The sequence below is a fragment of the Coenobita brevimanus genome, chromosome 75 (assembly GCF_032717465.1).
Source record: "Coenobita brevimanus isolate Jiangsu-jjx chromosome 75, ASM3271746v2, whole genome shotgun sequence".
NCBI lineage: Eukaryota > Metazoa > Arthropoda > Malacostraca > Decapoda > Coenobitidae > Coenobita > Coenobita brevimanus.
Genome location: NC_137028.1, coordinates 18,855,447 through 18,873,941, shown reverse-complemented (window position 1 = coordinate 18,873,941; position 18,495 = coordinate 18,855,447). Strand labels below are relative to the sequence as shown.

The window sequence follows — 18,495 nt, the reverse complement described above, 5'->3', positions numbered from 1 at the left end:
GGCTTCCCGTCCCTCCAACGCCTAGTTTATAGGTGGATTCTCTTTCTAGACCGGAGCTCAGACAAATAAGAGAGAGGCAGGACACAAAAATCGAGGCAACAACCTTACAGGTGTATTGCTAAATTCTACAGGGGTACGGGCAGATGTCACAAATACAGTTATGCTGAACAATTATAATTCTAAGGCTTAGATATCGGGTATTAGTATCGCACTAGATACCGTTTAGGACAAGGTCGAGTAAGGTGAATAGCACTTAGGGCAGTGAAGCTAAACATTACTATTTAGGAAAGTCTAGGTTCTGTATATTGGTGGAGTTTGTGGCACTATTTTCACTGCTGGCAGGCTAACTGGTTTGTCTGTCATGTCGTTAATTATTACTCTTACACTGGGGCCTCTCTAAGATCTTAATGTGAGGCGGAGTCACTATATATGGTAGCGTGTTCACTTGAGACACACCCTTATTTCACTGCCTTGCCGTGTTCACTGCTTCACTGTTATCTTACTTATTCCACCTCTCTTTTATATTATTACTGATGCTTTTTCACTGACTTTCCATATTCTGATAACTCACTGTTCTGCCCTTGTTTCACTGTGTCACGAACACAGTGCTTTCACTTTCACTCACATTCGGGACTGGGTGTACTGGCGGTCAGGGACAAGGGCGGCGGGAATGGCTCAGCCTCACTACTAACGGGGCTGAGCCCCACCAGGGTTCTCCGTATTCAGGGGCCACGGGATCACTCGTAGGGGCGTCCTTTCTCATCCGGGGCTGCTGGTGGCGAAGGGTCCCGCACTTTCAGGGCTTGGGGCAGAAGCCTGGCCCTCAGGGCTGGGGCTGAACAGCTGCCTGAACTTCTCACTCAGGCGCCTGATGGAGGATGAAGATCTCTAGCGTCGGGGTGAAGGGATGTCCTGCCCTGGGATCCTAGGGGCAGTCTGGAGGTCCCAGGGGCTGCGGTCTCTGGCGGTTGGGGATGCCATCAGGAGTGGGCTGCGGCGTCAGCCTCCGTCGGGGTCCATCAGGCGGTTCCTCTCAGGAACCAGCTATAATGAGAAGAGCCCAGTGGTAGTTACAGGGCCTCTCCAATACTCCTCCGGGCTGGGGTCTCGCTCTGGGTCGTAGGTTGGTAGGCAGGAGTCAGCACCTGACGGAGGAGCAGCTACCGGCCATTTCCTGCCGTAGGACCCGGCTACTGGCTGTGGCCTTCTAGGGGCATGGCTACCGGCTGTGGCCTTCTAGGGGCATGGCTACCGGCCGTTGCTAAGGCCCGGCTACTGGCTGTGGCCTGGGGGAGGGAGCGGCTACAGGCCAACTCAAGAGCACCTTCGGAGCGGCTACCAGCCGTCTCCTCATTACCTCTGGAGCAGCTGCAGACCATCTCCTGTAGGAGGGTCGAGCGGCTACAGGCCGTCTCTCAAGGGGCACCTTCGGAGTGGCTACCAGCCGTCTCCTCGTTATCTCCGGAGCGGCTGCAGGCCGTCTCACGTAGGAGGGTCCAGCAGCTACCGGCCGTCTCGTCTAGGGCACCTTCAGAGCAGCTTCTGGTCGTCTTCTGACGAAGGCGGGAGCGGCTACCGGCCGTCTCCTCGTTACCTCCAGAGCGGCTGCAGGCCGTCTCCTGTAGGAGGATTGAGCGGCTACCGGCCGTCTCAGGGGTGCTGACTGGAGCTAGAGTAATAGCTCCACCCTGTGGTCATCGGTGGTCGGCTCGCCCGGAAGGTAGTCTCGCTTTCCTGCAATGGTGGCGGCGGGTGAGCTCTGGGTTATAAGGGTGCGCGACCCAGGCAGGCTTATGTCCCTGTTGCTCAGAGTCCAGTCGCACTGTATATGCTCCTCTGTGGGCTCCTTCTGGGGGTGTTGGGTTGCCATTGGTGATACTATATTGCATTTTACCACCATCTTGTGGGAAAAAGTCACGTCCCTGTGACTGGAGGTGGTAAACTTTGGTGTCGTAGGTGTGGTAGACTGGCTGTAGGTGTTGGAGGGTGTGCCAGGCTGTGGTGGCAGGATTCTCTTCTAGCTGAGCGTCACAGGTGATGAAGAGGGTGGATGGGTCGGTGTAGGAGCAGAGGAGTTGTAGAAGGTGGCGGGGTCCACGGACTTGATGTTTTCGTCCGAAGGGCGGCGCCCATACAGCTTGGTGAATCCTCATGGTGGTAGGTGTTGTCTTCTGTGCAGGGCTGTGCTGAATGCTGGAGATGGATGTCAAGTGTGGAGTTTTATGCTGGAGTAATGCAGCACGTCGTCTCTGCGGAGTGTAGGTGGCTGAGATTTGGGCCTGGTGTATCTTGAATGTGAGATGATTTAGGGCAGGGGCGGGAGTGTTATTTTGCGGTGAGGTGGGTGGGGTGGGAGTGTGGGATTATCAGGCTGGTGGGCGGGAGAGGTGGCCAGAGCGTGTGATGGTTGTTTTAAGGGTGGGTGTGGATGGTGATGTGGGTGTGCAGTGTTGGCTTGTGTGTGAGGTGTGCGGGGTAAGGGCGGCTGTGGGGTGGTAGGAGTGCGGGTAGCATGGGATGTGGAGTAGGGTGTAGGCCTAGTGGGTGGTGGTGTAGCGGGTGCGTGGGCGGCACAAGTGGAGTCGGGTGTGGGATGGGACAGGCGGGGTCGAGGGGGCACGTGTGGGCAGGGAGATTTGGGGCCAGGGGTGGCCGATGGCTGGGGTGGGGGTGTGGTGGGTTGAGTGGGTGCGGGCGCATGGGCAGGGCACGTGGTGCTGGGCGTGGGGGATGGGGTGGTTGGTGGCGAGGAGGTGGGGGAGAGGTGAGGAGTTGGTGGTGTCAGTGAGCTATCAGGTGAGGTGTGAGGTGGCGAGGGGGGGGGGGTGAGGTGGAGATGGCGGGGAAAGGGGAGAGAGAGAGAGAGAGAGAGAGACAGCGAGAGGGAGATGTAGCAGTCATAGGAGGTAGAGGGAAGCGGTGCGGGGGTAGTGGGTGGGGCGGGGCAGGGGCAGGGGAGGTAGGAGCGTGAAAGGGGCGTACGTGACAGTTTCTGAGAGTGCGAGAAGTGCCATGATATTCGACTGTCACCTGGTAGGAGTTAGGGACGCAAATGATGGTGTGGGGCCCCGTGAAGCGTAGCGCGAGCTTGTGGGGGGTGGGGAGCTGCGTTATCATAACAGTGTCATCTGGCTTGTAGGGGTTGGAGGCGGTGTTGGGGCAGAGGTCCAGGTTGTTTTGAAGGTGGGTTAGTCGTCGTTTGAGATGGTGTAGTGGGTCAGATGTGGGAGTATAGATGGGGGACTGTAAGTGTTGCCAAAGGGGTAGGTGGAGAGGTGTTTCCTCAAACACTCGCTCATACGGTGAAATTCTGTCCTCTCGGGGGCAGGAGTTGATGCCCCATTGCACGATTTTTACATGGGTGGGGCAGTCGTCGTCTTTGTCTGTCCGGGTGTGGAGTTGATTCATCAACGTACGATGGCTACGTTTGCAGATGGCATTTCCTTGGGGCCAGTAAGGGGACGAGTGCGAGATGTTATAGCCAAATGTGTGGGCTAGCTCCTCCCAGATTTTGTTGGTGAACTCCGGTGTGTTATCGGAATGGATTGCCTGTGAGATACCAAAGTATGGAAACACGTGCTGAATCAGGGTGTCAGCTACTGCGACAGCGTGGTGTTCTTTCGCTGGGCAGGCTATGACGAATTTGGAGTACGTATCAGTGAACGTGGTCACGTACCGATAGTCTGATTTCGGGGTTGGAGGTCCCACTACATCGGTCGCCAGCAACTGCCAAGGTTTGTGGGCGGTAATGTTGTCCTGATGGGCCGGTGGTATAGGTGATGTCCTTACCCAAGGCACACACTTGGCAAGATTGGATAATCTCCTTGGCTAGGGTGGAGGGATTTGGTGCCCAACAGGTGTCGTTAAAGACCTGCAGGAGTTTTTTTGTGCCCAGGTGAATGCTGTTGTGAGTATGCAGGTGTTGGAGGGCATCGAAGGCAGTGTCAGGGGCTAGGATGATATGCCCGGATGGAGTGAGCAGGTGGTCGCCCTGGCGATATAGCTTCTTGAAGAGATGCCGGGGGATCCAGGGGGGTCGTTCCTTACGATTCCACTGCTGGAGGAGGTCTGGTTTCGGCTGGAAGGCATTGATGGGGAGACAGGAGAGAGCATCCGCGTTGGTATGGAGTTTGCTGGGGCGGTACGAGATTTCATAGTTGAACTCCAGGGATTCGCGCCATCTGATGAGCTGGGCGTTGTGTGTGTCAGACTGCCGCAGCCATTGGAGGGGCTGGTGATCAGTGATGATAGTAACTTGAGTCCCTGATAGGTATGCCCGGAAGTGCTCGAGTGCCCAGATGATGCCCAGGCACTCCCTCTTAGTGGCGGCATAGTTCTTTTCCGCATGATTGAGGGTACGGCTGGCACAGGCGATGATGTCCTCACGGCCCTCTTGGAATTGTGCCAGCACAGCGCCGATCGCAATTAGGGAAACGTCGGTGTAGAGCCGGAATGGGAGGGCATAGTCGGGAAAGACCATGACTGGGGCGGAAACGAGTTTGTCCTTAAGTCGTTGGAAGGCGGCTCATTTCTCGTCCGTCCAGATGAACGGTTCTCCCTTATAGGTGAGGTCGTGGAGTGGCTTGGCAATGTGAGCGAACCCTTTCACAAAACGCCAGTAATAGGATGTTAGGCCGAGGAAGGCTCGAATTCCATGAACGTCTTGTGGTGGGGGTATGTCCACGATGGCGCGGAGCTTGTCTAGGTCAGGAGATATGCCGCCTGGGAGATGACATGTGCCAGGAATGAGATGGTTCTGGTAGCCAGGACTCACTTGGAGGGCCAGAGTTTGAGGCTTTCTGTCGAATTCGGGTGAAAACCCGGTAGAGGTGCTGAAGGTGGTCGGCCCAGGTGTTCCTGAAAACGATGACGTCGTCCAAGTAAGCTAGGCAGATCTCCCATGTGAGGCCGCTGAGGACAGATTCCATTAGTCTTGAGAAGGTGGCGGGGGTGTTGCAGAGGCCGAAGGGTAGAACACTAAATTCATAATGTTTCCCGTTGCTGGTCAAGAAGGCAGTTTTGCCTTTGTCCTCTGGTCGCACTGTGACCTGCCAATACCCTGATGGAGGTCGAGAGTGGAGAACCAGGAGGCGCCGTACAGTGAATCTAGGGAGTCATCTATGCACAGGAGTGGAGTAGCGTCCTTGGTGGTTAAGTCGTTAAGCCAGCGGTAATCAACACAGAACCTCATCGTGCCATCCTTTTTCTTCACGAGGACGATGGGGGAGGACCAGGGGCTGGTGGAGGGGGAGACGACTCCGGCGTCAGTTATCTCCTGAACCTGGCGGTCTTCTTCGTCCTGCTGTTTGGGGTTCTTCCACCGGGATGGGTGTCAGATCGGCGGGCCCGTCGTGTAGATCTCATGAGCCAGGTAGGTGGTATGTCCAATATCAGTGGGTCCCACCACGAACAGATCCTGGAAATCCAGGAGGAGGCGGCGGAGGGTGTCTGATTGGTAGGCGGAGAAATGGTCGGGAATGAGGGGTGGGGGAGTGGGAGGGGAAGGGGGCGCAGGGCTCAGCTTCCTCCATCTCTCTGATTATGAGCCCTTTAGGGAGAGTAAGGGGCGAGGGGGCAAGGTTGGCAATTCGGACTGCCATGTGATGAGAGGGAAGGAAGGCTGGGGGCAGGAGGCAGGCTGAGAGGGTTCCAGGTGGCAGGAGTGGGGAGGATAGGACGGATGTACCTGAGGGCCGGTTGAGGGGCACCCAGGCTTCGTGGTGGGGGAAATGGTGGCAGGAAAAGAGGGGGGATGGAGGGGAGAGGGAAGGGAGGTCGGGAGGGGAGAGAAGGGGGGGGGCATGGAGTCTTCTGGCTGGGGCCGTGGCATGCAGGTGCAGACGGCCCAATTGGGAGGGGGGGGGGTGATTTCTGGAACTGGAGCAGTCTGTTGTGGCAATCAATGGTGGCTCCTAACTTCTGTAGCAGGTCCAGCCCCAGATATCCATCGTAATTGCAGCAGGAAGAGTCAAACACAATGAACTTTTGGCGTGTCGACACTGGCTGATGGGTGTCGACGCGCAGGGCCCGTGTTTCGCCACGGATCGGCAGGGGGCCATCCCCCACATCCACAAGGCGAGTAGCCATCGGGAATAGCAGGCCAAAGGTCAACTTGTGACGGGAGAAGTAGTGGCTATACAGGCAGGATCTGGCCACTCCCATGTCGACCAGAAGTCTGGCTTTCACCCCTGTCAGCTTCATCTTGTGGTAAACTGGGGGGTGGTATTTGGGGGAAGTGGCCCCCGCCACCGTGGGAAGGTGCGGTGGCGATCCTAAAAATCCAACTGCCAGGGGCCTCCTTCTTCTCCCTCCGGCTCCTGTCCCCGGGTTCTGTCTCATTCGTGGTTGCGGGTTCGTCCTCTGGTTCCTCGTTCTCCAGGGAGGAGACTTTATGTCAGCCTGGGGTGGTGGTTTTTTAATTGGTCCCTGATATCATGCAGTGGGCACCTTCAGCCTCACTACTGATGAAGGCGGGAGCGGCTACCAGCCGTCTCCTCGTTACCTCCAGTCCGGCTGCAGGCCGTCTCCTGTAGGAGGGTTGAGTGGCTACCAGCCATCTCAGGGGTGCTGACTGGAGCTAGAGTAATAGCTTCACCCAATGGTTGTTGGTGGTCGGCTTGCCCGGAAGGTAGTCTTGCTTTCCTGCTATGGTGGCGGCGGGCGGCTCCGGGTTATAGGGGCGCACAGCCCGGGCGGACTTATGTCCCTGTTGCCCGGAGTCCAGTCGCACTGTATATGCTCCTCTGTGGGCTCCTTCTGGGGGTGTTGGGTTGCCCTCGGTGATACTATACTGCATTTTAACAAGATCACAACACACCGTGATTGCCACCATAACATACTTGCCACCACCACCACCACCACTTATTTCTGAAAGATCTTAATCTGCGCACTGTAACCCCAGTTTATCTCTAATATTGCAATTTTAAAAGTATTGATGATGATGATGATGATGATTATAATTATTATTATTAGTAGTAGTTGTTGTAGAACAGCACTGTAGCAAGGTAGTGGTTAATACAGTGTGTGTGTGGAGGAGGGGGCACATCACAATCTCATGCGTAACCCTTTCAGCCAGAGGACCTGCAATATTTTTCAATTTATTCTTGCTACCACCTAACTGTTTGATATAAAGGTAAAAGGTGGGAGCATACGCCATGAGGCCCATAGCTATGGTGCTCATTTCCATAACATAGGCTTTTGAGCCTGTAGTGGGTTATTCACCCAATAGCCTGGGATACAAGGCCACTGCATCATCCTGGTCACCACAGTTACCTCCCCAAGGTGTTACCGTAGATACTCATTTTGCCTACCAACCCACAAAGGATGGATGGACGCCTGAGTCAAGTGACCCCAGCTGCCTGCACCAGGATTCGAACCCTGGCCGGCAGTTTCACTGTCAGTGATACTAACCACTCTACCACCAGTACCGTTTGATATAGCTGTCAGTAGACTGTCCATAGTGGTGGAGTTTAATGGAGTTTTTTTCTAAGACCTTTCTAATTCACATTCATTATTATTATTATTATTATTATTATTATCAGCCGCGATAGCGAAGCTGGGTGGCTCGTGGCTGGTGTTATTCTCCCCTTCGGGGAGCCTCTAGTTACCACCGCCACCGCCAGCAATCACACTCCCTCTTCTGTCTTTCCTTTATTCTTCCCTCTTGATTCTGCCAGTGGGCAACTCTACACTGAGTGACAAGCCAAATAGTTTCTTGTACACCAGGAAACCGTTTACTATGCTGAGTGGTAACCATATAACCAAATAATGGCGCCTTGTGGTTTAGTGGGTAATTAAGTTGCTCCAATCGGATTGAGCCTGTGTAGGTTTATATCCAAGGGATGGTAGGGCTTTATTGCTCACGTAATGCCACTCAGGGATGAGTGGGGCTGGTCACTCTCATCTTAAATGTCAGGACCAACTTGCCTAGCCCCAGGTTCCTACGCTTCTCATGGGGCGACATAGGATTGGATGATGGATGGATTATTAATATTATTACTATTGTTACTATTATTATTACCACCACCACCGCCACCACCACTACTACTACTAGTACTACTACCACCACTTCAACTACTGTTACTACTACTACTACTATTACTACTACTATTACTACTACTACTACTATTATTATTATTATTATTTATTACCACCATTACTACTACTACTACTGCTACTGCTACTATTGTTATTGTTATAATTATTATTATTTTTATTATTAATATTATTATTATTTTTATTGTTGTTGTTATTGCTATTATTATCATAATTGTTACACATCCATTAACCTCTTGAATCGAAGTGATGCATCACAGTTTCAGCCACAACTTGTTATCACCACATCTATACCACCAGTACTGTTATCACCATATCTATACCACCAGTACTGTTATCACCACATCTATACCACCAGTACTGTTATCACCACATCTATACCACCAGTACTGTTATCACCACATCTATACCACCAGTACTGTTATCACCATATCTATACCACCAGTACTGTTATCACCACATTATACCACCAGTACTGTTATCACCATATCTATACCACCAGTACTGTTATCACCACATTATACCACCAGTACTGTTATCACCATATCTATACCACCAGTACTGTTATCACCACATTATACCACCAGTACTGTTATCACCATATCTATACCACCAGTACTGTTATCACCACATCTATACCACCAGTACTGTTATCACCACATCTATACCACCAGTACTGTTATCACCATATCTATACCACCAGTACTGTTATCACCACATCTATACCACCAGTACTGTTATCACCATATCTGCCACCAGTACTGTTATCATCACATCTATACCACCAGTACTGTTATCACCACATCTACCACCAGTACTGTTATCACCACATCTATACCACCAGTACTGTTATCACCACATCTACCACCAGTACTGTTATCACCACATCTACCACCAGTACTGTTATCACCACATCTACCACCAGTACTGTTATCACCACATCTACCACCAGTACTGTTATCACCACATCTACCATCAGTACTGTTATCACCACATCTGTACCACCAGTACTGTTATCACCACATCTACCACCAGTACTGTTATCACCACATCTATACCACCAGTACTGTTATCACCACATCTATACCACCAGTACTGTTATCACCACATCTACCACCAGTACTGTTATCACCACATCTATACCACCAGTACTGTTATCACCATATCTGCCACCAGTACTGTTATCACCACATCTACCACCAGTACTGTTATCACCACATCTATACCACCAGTACTGTTATCACCACATCTATACCACCAGTACTGTTATCACCACATCTACCACCAGTACTGTTATCACCACATCTACCACCAGTACTGTTATCACCACATCTATACCACCAGTACTGTTATCACCACATCTACCACCAGTACTGTTATCACCACATCTACCACCAGTACTGTTATCACCACATCTACCACCAGTACTGTTATCACCACATCTACCACCAGTACTGTTATCACCACATCTACCACCAGTACTGTTATCACCACATCTACCACCAGTACTGTTATCACCACATCTACCACCAGTACTGTTATCACCACATCTACCACCAGTACTGTTATCACCACATCTACCACCAGTACTGTTATCACCACATCTGCTACCAGTACTGTTATCACCACATCTACCACCAGTACTGTTATCACCACATCTACCACAAGAACTGTTATCACCACATTTATCACCACCGTTGTTATCACATGTGCCACCATTACTGTTGTCACCGCATTACCACCAGTTTTGTTATCACCACATCTACCACCACAGCTGTTATCACCACATCAACCACTTCTATACATTTATTGCCACATCTGCCACCATTATTATTATCACCAATACTATTATCATCACATCTCCCACTACTACTACTGTCACCACATTCACCACCACTGCTGTTATTACCACTTCTAATACCACTTTTTTATCACAACATCTACCACCACTACTGTTAACATCACATCTACCACCATTACTGTTATCACCATATCTAAGCTCCTTTACCACCACAACTGTTATCATCACATCTAATATCCACCACCACTACTGTTACCACCCAGGGCCGGTCTTTCCTATACGCTCACTACGCTCAGTGTGTAGGGCCTCCGATCACTGGTGGGGCCTCCCGTCCTCAGGATGTGTATTATAAAAATAAATAATTATTAAAGAAAATAAAAGTACGTCGAGAATGGTGCTTATATTAATTGGTTCCACGTGCATGAACGTTGTATAAACAATAATAACTGAATAATTGCAGGCAAAAATTACATTAGTCTTTTAGAGTAACAAAAAATAGTGGTAATTAGAAATTTGTTTAATGGGATTTAACATTAAATTCTGGTGACAATACTGAGTGCTGCACTGCAGATCAGCAGAGCGCCTGGCACGTTGGCTGTTGCTGTCAGTCAGGAAACTGACATCGAAGCGTAAACATCTCTCAGGTTTGATAAACGAACAAAGAAATGGCTACATGAGGAAGCTCATGCTAACCGTAAAGGTTAATATTATATTATTTAATATTGCCACTCATCATGCGATTGTAGGCTACTATTTTTCTAATATCGAAAGTGGCTAAACTGACCAAACTTTACTGTTAACGTTGCTGACCGATGTTTTATGGCCGTACTATAAAAACTAAGAGCCAGTATTGACGAAAGTATCTGACGTTCCCGTTTTTCGTACCATAAATAAATTTGCTGCTCACGCTAGGCGTTCGTCACTTGGTTATGGCGTAAAATAGTACTGGAATGTGATAGGGGGATAAACGCCACAAGAGACCTCCCCCCTCCTTTAGTATAACTATCTATCTATCTATTGCCAGACATCTCAATCCCGTTTGGGGTGGCCACAAACAAATCGCCTCCAAGTCGCCCTGTCCCCCGCCATTTCACTGCCCTGCTCCCAACTCAAACCCCCCTCTCTCATATACCTCTTCACCCCCATCCCTCCATCTCATCCTCGGCCTCCCCCTCCCTCTTCCCCCCTCCACCTCACTCACATACACTCTCTTCGTCAGTCTTTCATCCTCCATCCTCTCCACATGGCCAAACCACCTCAGTGTGTTCCTCATAACGCTTCCTATCACATCCACATCCACACCACAACGCTCCTTTATATCCTCATTCGTCACCCTGTCTCTCCATGTGACTCCACAGGCTCCTCTTAAATAACTCATTTCCACTGCTCTCACTCTTGACGTGTCCTTCCAACAACGTCCAAGCTTCACTTCCACACGTTAGAGTTGGTATCACAATACTGTCATGTAGTAACTTTTTCACTTCCATGCTCACTTCCCTGTTTCTTATCACTGCTTTCAAAGAACCAGCAACCTTTCTTCCCTGCTGTACCCTTTCAAGCACTTCACCCTCCAAACCTCCATCCTTACTCATCACGCTACCCAAGTACTTAAACGTACTCACATTTTCCAATTCCTCACCATCCAACCTCGCTGTACATTCACTGACTTCACCTCTCTCAAAGACCATCACTTTACTCTTCCCTACATTCACCTTTAGATTCCGTTTCTTACACACTCTCCCAAACTCATCCACCAAGCCTTGCAGCTCCCCTTCGTCTTCACTCAACAACACAGTATCATCTGCAAACAACAAACAGGGAGTTTCCAAACACTATCCTCTCTCACCAGGGCCACTCCAACATCCACTACCGTACCTTGTACCTCTTTTATTACCCCCATCCATGTACAGATTGAACAACCATGGAGACATGACACATCCCTGTTTCAAGCCAACTTTCAAAGAGAAAAATTCACTCAGTTCACCATCCACACGCACTGCAGCCTTAGCACCATCTTACATACTCTTCACAGCATTCAACAACTTCCCATCTACTCCATATATTCTTAACACTTTCCACAGTCCTTGTCTATCCACCCTGTTATATGCTTTCTCTAAATCCATGAAAGCCGCATACAACTTCTTTCCCTTCTCTAGAAACTTTTCCACTAAAGATCTAAGAATGAATATCTGATCCACACAACCTCTTCCCTTCCTAAAACATCCCTGTTCTTCTCCAACTAATTTCTCTGTTCTTTCTCTAACTCTGTCAATAAGTATCCTACCATACACTTTTCCTATTATACTATGAAGACAAAGGCCCCTATGATTACCACACACTTCTTTTTCCCCTTTTCCTTTGTACAAGGGAATAATTATACCTGACTTCCAATCCTCCGGGATTCTACCTTCCTCCCAGGCCAATCTGCACATCTTCCACATCCATTCTACTACTATCTCTCCCCCATGCTTCAGCATTTCACCACACACTCCATCAATTCCTGGGGCTTTCCCCGATTTAACTTTCTTCATTGCTTCCACAACTTCTATCCTACTGATTTCTTCCTGTCTTCTCACCTCCCTCCTTCTCCCAGCCATTCCCCAGCCACTTATACTCGCATTACTTCCATCCTCTATGTACAACAATTCCTTAAAGTGTTCTCTCCATCTGCTCACTTTTTCTCCCTTCTCCACTAGTAATCTACCATTTTTATCTTTCACTCCCCTGCTAACTTCACTTCCACCGTCTTACTCTTTTCACATCTTTCCAGAACATTTTCTTACAGTCCCTCCACTTTACACTCAGATTCCTTCCAAATTCCTCATCCACTCTCTTCTTACTCTCTCTTACTAATCTTTTCCCCTCTCTCTTTCTCTTTACATATAACTCTCTTCTACCTCTCAACTTCTTCCACGCCCCTATTTCTCATCCATTCATTGTATGCTTTCTTCATTTGTGCCACAGCCTGTCTCACCTCTTCAGTCCACCACGCTGTTCCTTGCACCCCCCTCCGTCTTCTCTTCCTTCCACACACCACATCACATGCTGCACATATTTCTTCTGTAAATATGCTACACACACCTTCCACGTCTCCCATCTGCTCCAATTCATATTTGCCCAATCATTCCTCCACTTCTCTCTTATACTCTGCCTTTTTCTCATCCTCTTATAACCTTTCCACTCTCCTTGCAACTACTCCTTCCTCTCGTCTTTCCCTTCTTCTATTACTCCATCTTACTTGAATCTTAATTCTGGCCACCACCAAGTAGTGGTCAGAAAGTCCACTCCCCCAGCCTCTATAAGCTCTTGCATCCATTACACATCTTCGCATCCTTTCATCCACACACACGTAATCAATCATTGCCTTCCTTTCGTTCAGTTCACCACCCACCCTTCTCATCACTCGCCATGTATACCTGTGGATCATTTTATGCCTGAAGAGGGTATTGGCTATCACCAACCCCCTCCCAGCACAAATGTCCACTAACGCACTCCCATTCTCATCTATCTCAGCAGGCACACCCACTCACCAACTATTCCATCCACCTTCACATTCCCAGCTTTACCATTCATATCACCGATCAAAAACACTCTCATTCCTTCCAAACTTTTCCATGCACACTTCTACATTTGTCCAGAACTCTTCCCTCACTGTTCTAGCACGATCTTGCATTGGCGCATACACACACACAGTCATCCACATTTGTATTCCAACTTTCAACTTTACCACACAATCCTTGACCCAACTGATGCATACTGTCTTATGCTCTTCTTCCATCGTTTACTCACAACTATACTTACTCCTTCCTTTGCCCTCTCATTCTCACCTACTCCTGCTCATTTACCCCATCCATACTCCCATTCTCTCACTTTCTCCTCTCCATTTTGTTTCAGTTATTCCACATATATCCACTTTCGCACCCTCAAGCACCTGGACAATCTCTCTCTCTTTCACCTCATCATTCGCTCTCCTTACATTCCACGTTCCGATAAGAATGTCCTTTGTCCTGTCCTTGGTCGTCATCGTTTGGTCAGTCCTTGTCCGAGGCTTATTGTTTGTTTTTTTAGTTAGTTGTTTTCCGGGGAGGGGCACTAACAAATATGGTAAAGGTTTTTCCATTTATAAACACTGAATAATTCAGGAAGAAAATTTTCCTTAGCAGGCTAAAATATATTAGAAATACAAGGCTGTTCATAAAATTTACAAGAATAAACGTTTCCATAACGAATACGAGTAAACAGAAACTTCCATATTGGCGTCGTGGCGCGTAATATTGGAGTTAGGACATTAAATTATGCATACTAAATTGTAATTATAGTTTCACACAAAGTATCATTATTTTATTTTTATTCAGAGAATACAAGATTATGCAGTGCTAGTTTTTTTTTTTTACTTTACATTGCTCAGGATAGGGGTATAACTTTGGTGAATATAAGGGTAGGGGGAGATGTGTAAATAAGAGTTGGGGGGGGGGGGCCTCCAAAGGGGATCCAGCGTAGGGCCTCAGAAAAGCTAGGACCGGCACTGTTACCACCACATCTGTCACCACTAGTATTTTTTACCACACCACCACCACGATTGCCATCACCTCAGCCACCACCATCATTATCACCAACACCATTACTGTTATCACCATATCTAACCACCTTTACCACCACTACTGTTATCATCACATCTAACATCCACCACCACTACTGTTATCACCACATCTGTCAGCACTAGTATTTTTCTACCACCTCCACCACCATTGCCATCACCTCAGCCACCACCATCATTATCACCAACACCATTTCTGCTATATCACCATTATCACCCTTTCTGTCTATTATTATCACAGCCGACACTCCTAACACCTTAGTTATCACCTCTCCTACCCCACCACTTTGCCCTGCTATTGTTATCACCACTTTATATTACTACATCTCTCTTAATCATCGTTATCATTACCTGTAATCTCAGCCTAAACCATGATCATCACTATATCACCATTACTCTTTATCGCCACCTCATTGCATGCATCACCCCCTTCCCCGCCACCACTGCTAGTAGTCATTTTCATGAAGGATCTTAACCATTATTTACAGTAAGTCATTTTTCATAGCAGTTCAGTATTTCCAGAGGTTATAGAGCTAATTTTCTTTGTTAGTATGTTATCACGTTAAAATTTACCCTAGTTTGGTTGTGAAATGTTTGGTGGTTGTATGAATGAGGACAAAGTATAAACAGACCCTCTTCTATACAAACTTACGCGAAGGAAGATATGTGAATGCGACCCCTTTGCAGATTCTTGTGTGAGGTCATGACTTGAGCTGGACTGTTTACTTGGCTAACATTTGCCTCCTCTAGCTCTGCCTTCCTTTACCTTCTCTGCCCTCCAGTCTTCATCCCTTCCCTGCCCTTGCATTCCTCTTTGGCTTCATACCTTCCTTTTAACGTACTTTTAGCATTCATCCCTTCCCATCCCTCCAGCCTTCATCCTTTCCCTTGCATTCCATTCTTGCTTTATCCCTTTCCTTCTTTTTCATTTCCATCTGACTTCATCCCTTGCCTTCTCTTGTATTCCTTTCTGACTTCATTCCTTGCCTTGCTTTCCTTTGTGGCTTCATCCCTTGCCTTGCATTCCTTTGTGGCTTCATCCCTTGCCTTGCATTGCTTTGTGGCTTCATCCCTTGCCTTGCATTTCTTTGTGGCTTCATCTCATTCCCTGCATTCCTTTGTGGCTTCATCCCTTGCCTTGCATTCCTTTGTGGCTTCATTCCTTTATCTTCTTTGCATTCCTTTTGACTTCATCCCTTCCTTTCCCTTGCATTCCTTTCTGCTTTCATCTTTTCCTTTCTCTTGCATTCCCCTCTGCCTTCATCCCTTCCCTTACATTCTCTTCCCTCCATCCTTTCTCTCTTTCCTCCCTTTCTCTTCCCTTTCACCTTGATCCATTGTGTTCCTTTCCCTTCCCTTTCACCTTGATCCATTGTGTCCCCTTCCCTTCCCTCCAGCTGTCATCCCTTCCCTTTCCATGAGCCTTAATCCCATCTCTTTTCTTCCTTTCACTTTCATCATCATCATCTGATCCCTTTTCTCCAACATATATAATGTCCATCCTTTATATCTTCCTTTCCCATTTCTTCTGCCTCCATCCCACCCCTACCCTCCAGCTCTTTCCCTTCTTTTCTCTTCCTGTCCCTTCCATTCCATTTAATATAACTGTCTTACTTTTTCTTCTTTTCCCTCCTTTTCATTCCCTTCAGTTCATTTATCTTCTCTTCTCTGTCCGCATCCCTTTTTATCCCTTCCCTTCCCTCCATCCTTCATCCCTTCTTTCCCATCCCATTGCATCACATCCCTTCCCTTCCCTTCCCTTCCTTTCCCTTCCCTTCCCTTCCCTTCCCATCCCTTCCCTTCCCTTCCCTTCCTTTCTTTCCTTTCCCTTCCCTTCCTTTTCCTTCCCTTCCCATCTTATCCCCTTCTCCATTCTTCCCTCTCCTCCATTCTTCCCTCTCCTCCTGTCATGCTATGATGTATGGTACCTTTATTTTTATACCTTCCTCTTTAGTTTTCTCATTTCCTCTGCCCTGTCCATAGGTATTTTGCTGCTGCTGCTAAACAATCTTATGTAGCTTAGGAGAGTACCTGGGTAGTGATGGGATAGTTAATGCTATATTCATCCCCCTTAAATTTTAAAAATCTCTCCACGTCTGTAATTTAGTAACATATTCTGCATTTTATTCTTCTCTGTCGTGGTAATTCAGTTACATATTCTGTATTGTATTCTTCCTAATAAAAGCATTTTTATTCATCTTAGGAGAGACTTTTCAAACGATGGATGTGATATAGTGCTAAAAATGGGGTGGTCATTGGGTAACCAAACTCACCAGTAGGGTGTCCTAAGGAAAACAAGGAGGTCCAAAAGTATTCTCAAAATTTTGGGTGTCCAGGCATATTTCAGGAATGGTCAAGGCCACTGGCCATCCCTTAGGCTATACCAGTGATAATGTTATGTGCATGCATGTTTCTATGTGTCAGAGCAGAGCTAAAGAATGTCATAGTACATTACAAGATTATTTAGGCATAGCCAGAGTGTGGAATGCTGGAACCCATATTATGTGTGGCCAGAATAAAGGCATACTTTTATTACTGAATTAATAATACAAGTGGATTAAGATGTACTGTAGGGTAATGATGGAGTCTTACATGTATGTTCTTTATTTCAGATTTCCATCCTTCCAGTTTGTTGCATTGGGTCAGGTAAAGTATAAATGTGTCATTTTGTAATATGTTTAGTACTGAACCTAGATGTGTTATGCAAGTATCACATTATCTAAAAGACTGAATTGATAGCATAATACATGGGCAGTCAAAGGTGATAGCTGATGAGCATAAAAAAAGGAAATTAAAGCAGGATAGAGATCTTATATTTTAATGTTAGAATCTCACATTTTGTCATGTAGTATCAACATTTGTCTGCTTTCACCTTTCACTACCTCTTTTATTGCTCCTTGAATTATCATTTTTTTATATACATCATACTATGGTGGTAGGTGGTGGCACCCACCATCCACTTGATGTAGAGGTGCCTTCTTCTTCCTTCATGTCTATCATTCATTTTCTGTGTCTGTCTTCTTCCCTTCCCATTTCCCCTGTCTGTCTTGTCACTGTTTATTACCTGTCTTTCCACTTTGGATGGCTCTAAACCAAGTGACAGGCCAAATGGTTTCCTGTAACTCAGGAAACTTTTTACAGTGCTGGGTGGTAAATATATAGCCAAATAGTGGGGTGACGTGGAGCCTACCATGGTGCCCCTATTAACTGGGTAGAGAGATGCAAATGTGACGTCCACTCAGGAACCAAACCTCCACACTAATCTCCATGCTTTGGTATGGTAAGGCGCTGTCATCCGCGTTGGAATATTGATTCACTGCACGGGATGGTCCTGTGGGAGTGATTTCATGCCATAGGTTGATGGATCTGCTTAATCAGGTAGACTGGGGTAGTACAACAACAGCAACAGCATACTGTACTCTGTATGTTACACATCACATAGGAGGTTTATGACCAGTGCAGCTTGTGATATCTATGGGAGATTAATCTTTTTTCATATAGGTATGCATATATGAACAAGACTTAGGAAGAATAAGATTAAAAATGTCAGTAACACGGGATATAGTGCATCATCATGAAAGAAATGCGGAAAATGTTAGACATTTTTCGGTATTCATCATCTGCTTTTAAGAATCTGTTTCATGGAGAATGTGCACTGGTACTTTTTTATGAAGTGTTTAGCCAACTTTATATTACATTTTGATGTTTACCCAGTCCTGCTTTTAAAACAAACTCAGGAAAATGAGGAAGTGAACATAATTTTAGAATAGCCATCCAGCAAGCAGTTTAACAAAAGAATCACATGATTTATATGTTTATCAAATTATGCACCGGTCACCAGACAACTCCTTATCTGAAGAAAAATTACATTATCCATATTTTACTATACACAGTGTTGTTAAATAGCCTGTTGTGAAGCGTTAGTGTTGTGTTGACCTTTTATTTTTATTCTTGGTATCTCAATATGATTTAACTGGGGGAAACCCCTCACAATGCAGAGATGGGAAACAATCCCCATCTAGCTCTTCAGTTTTGAAAGGTG

General features: G+C 47.3%; 1 protein-coding gene across 2 annotated transcripts in view; it reads left to right on the top strand.

Annotated features, from left to right (window-relative positions):
• The window catches only part of frc (UDP-sugar transporter UST74c fringe connection), an 84,548-nt gene that overhangs the window by 46,860 nt on the left and 19,193 nt on the right, over nucleotides 1–18,495 (top strand). For both annotated transcript variants that reach the window (XM_080278875.1, XM_080278874.1), the window contains one exon: nucleotides 17,066–17,099. Coding sequence is in view for 1 of the 2 variants with exons in the window: in XM_080278874.1 (XP_080135000.1) it covers nucleotides 17,066–17,099 (34 nt within the window). In the remaining variant the exon portion in view is untranslated. The remainder of the gene's footprint in view (nucleotides 1–17,065; nucleotides 17,100–18,495) is intronic.